The 9,979-nt window shown below is 39.3% G+C and overlaps 1 protein-coding gene across 2 annotated transcripts in view; it reads left to right on the top strand.

The window, feature by feature from the left end:
- Nucleotides 1–5,936: 5,936 nt before the first annotated feature.
- The window catches only part of LOC106567379 (phosphatase and actin regulator 3), a 57,233-nt gene continuing 53,190 nt past the window's right edge, over nucleotides 5,937–9,979 (top strand). For both annotated transcript variants that reach the window (XM_014136551.2, XM_014136550.2), the window contains exon 1: nucleotides 5,937–6,278. In XM_014136551.2, the coding sequence (XP_013992026.2) occupies nucleotides 6,167–6,278 (112 nt within the window). In that variant the 5' untranslated portion in view covers nucleotides 5,937–6,166. The remainder of the gene's footprint in view (nucleotides 6,279–9,979) is intronic.

Genomic DNA, 9,979 nt, shown 5'->3' with positions numbered 1-9,979 from the left:
GACATACACAAAATAGTCCAAATTGGTGAAGTCAAATGAACAAAAATTACTTGTTAAAGAAAACTCTAAAAAATAAAAAACTGAAAAGTGGTGCATGCATATGTATTCACCCCCTTTGCTATGAAGCCCTTAAATAAGATTTAGTGCAACCAATTACCTTCAGAAGTCACATAATTAGTTAAATAAAGTCCACCTTTGTGCAATCTAAGTGTCACATGATCTGTCACATGATCTCAGTATACATACACCTGTTCTGAAAGTCCCCAGAGTCTGCATTACCACTAAGCAAGGGGCACCACCAAGCAAGCGGCACCATGAAGACCAAGGAGCTATCCAAACAGGTCAGGGATAAAGTTGTGGAGAAGTACAGATCAGGGTTGAGTTATTAAAAAATATCAGAAACTTTGAACATCCCACGGAGCACCATTAAATCCATTATTAAAAAATAGAAAGAACATGGCACCACAACAAACCTGCCAAGAGGGCCGCCCACCAAAACTCACTGACCAGGCAAGGAGGGCATTAATCAGAGGCGCAACAAAGAGACCAAAGATAACCCTAAAGGAGCTGCAAAGGAGATTGGAGTATCTGTCCATAGGACCACTTTAAGCCGTACACTCCACAGAGCTGGGCTTTACAGAAGAGTGGCCAGAAAGAAGTCATTGCTTAAAGAAAAAAATAAGCAAACACGTTTGGTGTTCGTCAAAAGGCATGTGGAAGACTCCCCAAACATATGGAAGAAGGTGCTTTGGCCATCAAGGAAAATGCTATGTCTGGCACAAACCCAACACCTCTCATCACCCCAAGAACACCATCCCCACAGTGAAGCATGGTGGTGGCAGCATCATGCTGTGGGGATGTTTTTAATCGTCAGGGACTGGGAAACTGGTCAGAATTGAAGCAATGATGGATGGCGCTAAATACAGGGAAATTCTTGAGGGAAACCTGTTTCAGTCTTCCAGAGATTTGAGACTGGGACGGCAATTCACCTTCCAGCAGGACAATGACCCTAAGCATACTGCTAAAGCAACACTCAAGTGGTTTAAGGGGAAACATTTAAATGTCTTGGAATGGCCCAGTCAAAGCCCAGACCTTAATCCAATTGAGAATCTGTGGTATGACTTAAAATTGCTGTACACCAGCTGAACCCATCCAACTTGAAGGAGCTGGAGCAGTTTTGCCTTGAAGAATGGGCAAAAATCCCAGTGGCTAGATATGCCAAGCTGATAGAGACATACCCCAAGAGACGTGCAGCTGTCATTGCTGCAAAAGGTGACTCTACAAAGTATTGACTTTGGGGGGGTGAATAATTATGCACGCTCAAGTTTTCAGTTTTTTTGTCTTATTTCTTGTTTGTTTCACAATAAAAAATATTTTGCATTTTCAAAATGGTAGGTATGTTGTGTAAATCACATGATACAACCCCCCCAAAAATCTAGTTTAATTCCAGATTGTAAGGCAACAAAATAGGAAAAATGCCAAGGGGGGTGAATACTTTTGCAAGCTACTGTATCTGTGGAGGGACTGGTAGAGAGTGGACCTAGTGCTATAGTAGGAGTTGACTGTACTGATGGTGACGCTGTTGTCTGGTGATAGAGTTAACTGTGGAGTTGACCCTACTGATAAATGAATAATTTGACACAACAGATGATAAATGAAAATAATGCTGTTGAACCACCAAATCTGAAACAAATTGAATGGGAGTGCAGGGATGCTGCAGAGGATCAGAAAGTTAAGAATCACAAAAAATGTGGGAAAAATTAAATAAATGTTTGGATTATCATGCTATTTCAATGGCAATACATTCCGTTATGCAGCATAATGAAAAATGTGATTTCCAATTTTAGGAGGAAGTTGCCAAAACAAATTGTCACTCAACGTAGTGTCAAAAATCTTAGGAGTATGTGGGACAAGAATAGAGGTTACATTCAGTCTTGTTAATCAGATTGAGGAACAGGTTGAGTTGACCATCTCTTTGAGCCCGTCACCCATATGTAATGAAATAGGAGATGAGGGTGACAGCACAAGCTAACTCAGTGCAACACAATCAAAGACAAACTAATTGATACAAAAACACCAATCAAACAGAGAGCGGAGAGGAAAAATGGATTTAGCCTTAAAGAGGACTGTGACACATTTATACATTCTATTGCTAGTGACACCAAGGTGAAATGAAACAAAATGTTACAAACCGAAAAGGTAAATGAGGCTCAGGTACAACACTTATTGCTTGTAGAGAGTTTAAATGAGGGGATGTCAACTGCTCAGAGAAGACCATCAGACTCCCAACTTAGGATAAAGGATAAAGAACCTGTTTCTCAACTTCATATTGATGTAGCCAATAGTTCATATTGGGAATGAACACTTCCACTTAGAGACAGAAAGCTGTGGTAGGGGTCTATCAGATGAGGAAATTGTAAGCTCTATAACAACTGAATCAGATGAGCACTATGTAACTGGAAAGGTTGAAATCGAATAAGCAAGGATACACTGAAATGTGTTTTATCAGTTGAGGATTTATGCTTACCACCTAAAATAATAGTGTTTCCCTTGACTTGTGACAAATGGGACAGGGTCCATTCAGAAAGAATTGGTAAGTATTTAAAAAAAAAAAAAACATTGGTAGGCCTATTTGCACCTCTGAGAAAAATGTGGTCCAGAAAAGTTAATCTGCAGCCTCTGCTTTTTAAAAAACAGTAGCGGTTGTGGTGTTTATGTGTGCTTGTTCTCTAAAGCAGTCTTGTGAGCGGGCAATGTGAATAAAACCTTTCACAATGGCATGCAATACTATATTTTACTTGAGTTATTGGAGAGTAAATGACTTCATTGATAGAAGTTAAGGTTTTAAACTTGACTGATGAAATTAAGCTATATGCTTAATAATTAAGTTATGTTTAAATATACATTTGTTATTTATTTCATGTAGTGGTGAGCACCAAAATCGATAATTTTATATGATATTGGTATCGTTTTATATTGTTATGAGCAAGGCATATTGTGATATTGGTTTATTCTTACTGTTAACCTACACTATTCTGTAAAAAAGCATACATGACTATTCCTGTATGCACAAAACCCTCTCACAGACCTTCTCACAGGCTGCTTAGCATACTTAAAAGTGCTAAAACAAAAACAGGCTGTTTAGCCTTCCTAATTGCCTGATGATGGGCCATCAATTGTGGATGGGCTTTCCATCATATTAACACTAGTTGGATAGGTTTATACCACCAGAACACACCTGGCCCAGGTGTCTGGACTTCACAGAAAAGTGAACATTCACACAGTTGCAATGTATTTTCTCCGAACTGATATGATATCAAAATCTAATTAAAAAATGCAACTGATATTGATATAGATTTTCCATATGAAACAAAATGGTACATCACTAATTTAATGGATGAGGGATTGAAATGAATGAATGTATCATAAAGTGTGTTAGACCATAAATTTCAACTGACACATTTCAGAAAATTGGTGACTGTAGTGACTGTGTACCTATAGCTTGGTTGATATTCATTACATTTACATTTTAAATAAATACGATTTTCGTTTAGACTAAAAAGTTTGCCTTATGTGTTTGATTTTGAGTTTAGTGTGTATATAAGCAGACTACGTGGATAGCACCGGGTAATTTGGAGGTGGTTTCTACAGACCGTATTGAGTTTTTTGTGGGGGTATGATATTTGTGCGTCTGTAACTTTCTCACTCATCATTATTAACGATTCATTCAGGACAATCCGTAATCATGGTAGCATCCACATTAATGTAGACGTGTTTAGAAACATATTATATTCTTATTTACAATTAAGGTAACTTCAAAATGACACAATATATTATTTACTATTTATTTATATTGGGCACAAATAATCTGAAACAACCAAAACAAATAGCAAATGCATCCAACAAGTTTGTAGAGTAACAAGCTTGATGTAATCATTGCGTGCTAGGAATATGGGGCCAATATGGGACTAAATACTAAACCTTTAACTACTTTAATACACATATACATGAATTTGTCCCAAACCTTTTGGTCCCCTAAAATGGTGGGACTATGTACAAAAAGTGCTGTAATTTCTAAATGGTTCACCCAATATGGATAAAAATACCCTCAAATTAAAGCTGACAGTCTGCATATTAACCTCATAGTGATTGTATCATTTCAAATCCAACGTGCTGGAATACTGAGCCAAAACAACACAACATGTGCCACTGCCGCAATACTTCTGGAGCTCACTGTATATAGGTTCTACAGACCCCACTGAGTAATCCTATACATAGCTGTCTCTCTATAAACCAATATGTAATACAGTGGTTTGAATTGTGGCCAATGTAATGGGCGGAGTAAAAGACCAGCAACACTCCGTATTATTCCGTGCCCCATGAAATGACACCATACATACATTCTCCAGGCCCTACTCTACGGAGTATTCCCAACCCCGCTTTTACATCGGCCAATAGAATCATTTTTCTCAGTAAGCCAATATGTACATTTAGATTTTCCCCATATGTAGTTTTAATTTTGTATCATTATTTTAACATTATGCACTATTATTGATTTCGTATCATACGCATAGCGTTTTACCACAGTCTTTTATTTTGAAGCAAAATCAGAAAACCAGAAGTCTTAATGTTGCTTCCGGAACGCGAATGTTGCTGCTGTAACGCTAATACGGAAGACAGTACAGTATGTTCCAATACCAGACAGGCAGAGAGAGTGGCCCAACTAGCCAGAAAATCTGTCGCCCTCCAACAGGTGGCGTATTTTCGTACACCAATCAAAGTGATTTGATATGGAGGTCAAGAGTTTCGAATTTGGTCAACAACAAAAAACGAATGACTTATTTGCTGCGTGAGGTTTATTTGACTGAATAGAAGTTTCGTAATGCTTAAGTTGTTAAGAGTGTACTGATATAAGTAGGACACGTGACATCCCGGCAAGAAAAAAAAAACACTTTATATAGGAGTTGTCTCGAGATGGCTATGCATATTTATGCATGAGGCTAGCGGCGTAGTGTCTCTCTCTCGCCATTCGCTGAATACAGGCGGTTGACGTCAAACTTCATCGACTATTCAAAAATGTTTACAAAAATTAGATGTATCCACCAATCCAAAGAAAGGATAGGCGGGAGCTAGACAGCCCCCCCGTGCCACTTTGTTGACAACGACTCCAATTTGTTAGGGCGGAGACACGTATCTTGTCAGTATATCCAAAATCTTTGCAACGGCAACTACTTCCTCATCGTCGCGTCATAGCAGGGTTGACCAATAGGATGAAAGGACTTCCAATGGACACTCATCAAGGCGCAAAATATGCGCATAAGGTCTAAAATGGCTTTGCTTGTTACCATAAATATTCAAGTATTATTAATTGTTTAATCAATTGAACCTAACATATTTACATTTGGAATATAATATAATAATGTATGTGTTTTTCATAGCCTATACAGTCGTTGAGCAGGAGGCTTAGGCTACATTGTCGTTTCTCATGGTATTAAAGCCAATATTAGACATTTCTGTTCATTTCTGTCTATTACGCTCTCTACTAAATCAATAGGCCTACTGATCTCCCTTCAGCCAATACCACTAGGCCTATGCAGCTGTTGTCTCTGAATCCCTTCAATGCCATTCATAATTGCATTACATTGAAATATTGGGATACATTGCAGTATTTTAAAAAACAATTCAAAACTAATAACGTTAGTCCTGAGATTTATTCAATGAACCAATTTAACCACGTGTTAATGTTCTGCTCTATACAACCTCATCACCATCCATATACACCAAACCAGCATCATAAATCAGTAGGCTACATTAATAAATTCAGATTGTGTAAGTAGACAGCCTGGCCTAAATTTGTGTCGCCGGCTACAATGTTGCGAGGAACAATCAGGCAGTAGTGACATTTAAACCGGCACATCCATATCACCCCTCCCACGTCCACACGAGCGCGCACAGACACACACGCGCGCTTCAACCGTTCTTATTATACTTCAGTGGCTCCAGCATACTAGGAATTTCTGCTCAGCACCCATGGCTCCCCATTAGATGCTCAAAGCGGCTGTTGTCAGAACGAATTATATCTGCACTACTGCTGCTTACTTCTGACCTTGCCTGCCTCTGGTAGGGTTTTGAATATTTTATTCAGTATTCATGTGCTCTATCCCCAATGGCTACATCCGATGGAAATGGAATAGATGTCTGTCTTCTGCATAGAGGCAGATCTCAAAGTGACCCAAACCTACTCACAGAGTCCGGCATCGATCTAGTGCACAGCACAGGTAAGAGACATGTTTTTTTTTTGTCTGGATATTCAAACGTTATAGGCTATGGTATTGGCGTTTTATTATCATCGTTTTGGCGATAGGCTACAGTAGTCTCCTAAAGCCATCCCAAATTGCTAAATGGGATTTGAGGACCATATCAGAATAATAAGCACTCCATGCTTCCATTTGACAGAAAATACAATAAAACAGATTCGCAGACAATTGGTAGGAAAATATCATGACGCGTTTGCCATTTTCCTCCAGTTCTATTTAAATGAATGGATGCTCTCCCAAAATAAGCTGTTTGTTCGTGAAATGCTATGTGGTTTTGCAGTAAATGTGAAGATTATAAATTAACTTGAGCCTATAATGCAAAGCCTATTGTACACAAACCCATAATATTTCAGACATTGCATCAATTTGAATACATTTATATATAGGCCCAATAAGATTGGACGCAAAGATGACATAGGCTACAGTGAAGAAAGCTCATTGTGTGGTCCATCATTTTAGGCGAAATGTCTAGACGCATTTTTGCGTCGCTAGGTTATATTAGGATTCAATGTTACATTGAGCGCACAGACACTGACATTGAGCAGACACATTTATAATGATTATTTGAGCAATTTCGTTCTTCATAAGCCTCGGTTTCGGTGGTAGCTTATATTGGACCTTCATTCAATGGACCATTGCCTATCCCGACTTGGCCACTGCGCTTGGCAGCATCAATTGGATCCCATGCTGAGGTTGAGCTGATCAAACAGTCCTATGATCAATGACCCAGCGTTCCACGTGATGTATAGGATCAAAGACTTCGACGTCAGTGCTGCCCTACATATTGAAGAACATCAATTCCCTATGGTGTGGACCACGCAGGTGTGCACAGAGCACCTAGAGCAATCATAGGCTATTCCCTTTAAGTTAACCGACCTCTCAGCCTACCTCTCAGCTGTTTTCACTTATATGGGTGATCTTTCCCTTCATAAATAAACAGGCCCTCCCTGCCTAGAAGCATGTTATTTACCAACCAAGCATTTTTATTCTCAAGTGCTTTTAGGCATAGTCTGCAGGCTTAATGGCATTTTGTTATAATATTTTTTTTAACAGTTTAATAAAGTATTTTATTGGACAGCTATTAAGTATTGGTGCCAGGCTGTATCTGTTTAAGAAGACAGTATGTTTATGGCTAAATTGAGCAGGTACTTGACCTTTTACTGTTCCCTCTCCCTTTCTAACACACGCACACACACACACACACGCACGCACCCACCCACACACACACACACACACAAGTTAACAAGTTAACAGGTAGCCTAGTGGTTAGAGCGTTGGGCCAGTAACTGAAAGGTTGCTAGATCAAGTCACCGCGCTGACAAGGTATAAATCTGTCGTTCTGCCCCTGAACAAGGCAGTTAACCCACTGTTCCTAGGTCGTCATTGTAAATAAGAATTTGTTCTTAACTGACTTGCCGAGTTAAATAAAGGTAAAACAAAAAGAAAGCTACAGTGCCTTCAGAAAGTATTCATACTCCTTGACTTATTCCACATTTAGTTGTGTTACAGCCTGAATTCAAAATGGGTTAAAGTGATTATTTTTCCCATCCATCTACACACAATACCCCATAATGACAAAGTGAAAACATGTTATTTGAAATGTTTGCAAATTTATTGAAAATGAATTACAGAAATCTCATTTACATAAGTGTTCACGCCGCTGATTCAATACTTTGTAGAAGCGCCTTTGGCAGTGATTACAGTTGTGAGTCTTTCTGGGTAAGTCTAAGAGCTTTTCACACCTGGATTGTGCAACATTTGCCCCAATTTTTTCACAATTCCTCAAGCTCTGTCAAATTGGTTGTTGATCATTGCTAGATAACCATTTTCAGGTCTTGCCATAGATTTTTAAGTAGATTTACATCAAAACTGTAACTCGGCCACTCAGGAACATTGATAAGCAACTCCAGTGTAGATTTGGCCCTTGTGTTTTAGGTTACTGTCCTGCTGAAAGGTGAATTCATCTCCCAGGTCTGGTGGAAAGCAGACTGAACCAGGTTTTCCTCTAGGATTTTGCCTGTGCTTAGCTCCATTCCATTTCTTTTTTATCCTGAAAACTCCCCAGGCCTTAACGATTACAAGCATACCTATAACATGATACAGCCACCACTATGCTTGAAAATATGGAGAGTGGTGCTCAGAAATATGTTGTATTGGATTTGCCCCATACGTAACAATTGGTATTCAGGACAAAAAGTTAATTTCTTTGACTTATTTTTTGCCTATTACTTTAGTGCCTTGTTGCAACAAGATTGAATATTTTAATATTGTACAGGTTTCCTTATTTTCACTCTGTCAATTAGGTTATTATTTTGGAGTAACTACAATGTTGTTGACCCATCCTCAGTTTTCTCCTATCACAGCCATTCAACTCTTTAACTGTTTTAAACTCACCATTTCCTTCATGGTGAAATCCCTGAGCGGTTTCCTTCCTTTCCGGCAACTGAGTTAGGAAGGACGCCTGTATCTTTGTAGTGACTGGGTGTATTGATACACCATCCAAAGTGTAATTAATAACTTCGCCGTGCTCAAAGGGATATTCAATGTCTGCCTTTTTGTTGTTGTCATATACCAATAGGTGCCCTTTGCGAGGCATTGGAAACCGTCCCAACTTCTCTTTATATAATTTGTAAACATTTAAAAAATATATAATTCCACTTTGACATTATGGGGTATTGTGTGTAGGCCAGTGACAAAACATCTCAATTTTATCAATTTTAAATTCAGGTTGTAACTCAACAAAATGTGTAAAAAGTCAAGGGGTTTGAATACCTTCTGAAGGCACTGTACAATAATGATTGAAGCATTGAAGCAGTGGCTATGATAACCATGTCTTATACTTGAATGTGCCTACACATGTAGCCTGCACCCATTCACAGGGCACTGCTAATGGACTATACCATAAATACAGTTCTGTGTCATTCAAGAGAGCAAAAAGCAGTGTCTGGTGACCCAAAGTACACATTGTCCGTCCTCAGTGTATCATCACTGTGTGAGCGTCGTGGCTCACAGTCTTTGCCAAAGGATTACTAAGCTTTTTACACAGTGGCCTTTGCAGCTGCAGAGACTGACACTGTATTCATCGAGAGAGAGAGAGAGAGAGAGAGAGAGAGAGAGAGAGAGAGAGAGAGAGAGAGAGAGAGAGAGAGAGAGAGAGAGAGAGAGAGAGAGAGAGAGAGAGAGAGAGAGAGAGAGAGAGAGAGAGAGAGAGAGAGAGAGAGAGAGAGAGAGAGAGAGAGAGAGAGAGAGAGAGAGAGAGAGAGAGAGAGAGAGAGAGAGAGAGAGAGAGAGAGAGAATTAATTGTAGAACGTTCAAGGCAATTTTACCCTCCATCCTTGTTGGGGCAATGCACTGTACCACTAAGTTTGTATTATTTCAAGGGCTGATTTAAAGTACTATGGGTTGTATGAAAGGTTTGAAAAACAAATATTAGTCTGAGGTGTTGTTGCCAGGACAGGATGTTACTTTGGGGGGGGGGGTTGCACCCCGCTTAAAGACCGTTAAGGAAAACACTGCAGGGTCCTATATTCCAGTTGGAATGTATATGTAATGCTAGCCATTGTTGTGAACATACCGATTTTTGACACGGTAATGCAGGGCTCTACACTAACTTTTTCAGTTAGTGGCACCAGCACATGATTTGGTCGCATAATTGATCATT

Source organism: Salmo salar, chromosome ssa13 (assembly GCF_905237065.1).
Source record: "Salmo salar chromosome ssa13, Ssal_v3.1, whole genome shotgun sequence".
Classification (NCBI taxonomy): Eukaryota; Metazoa; Chordata; class Actinopteri; order Salmoniformes; family Salmonidae; genus Salmo; species Salmo salar.
This window is presented reverse-complemented; position numbering and strand designations above follow the sequence as displayed.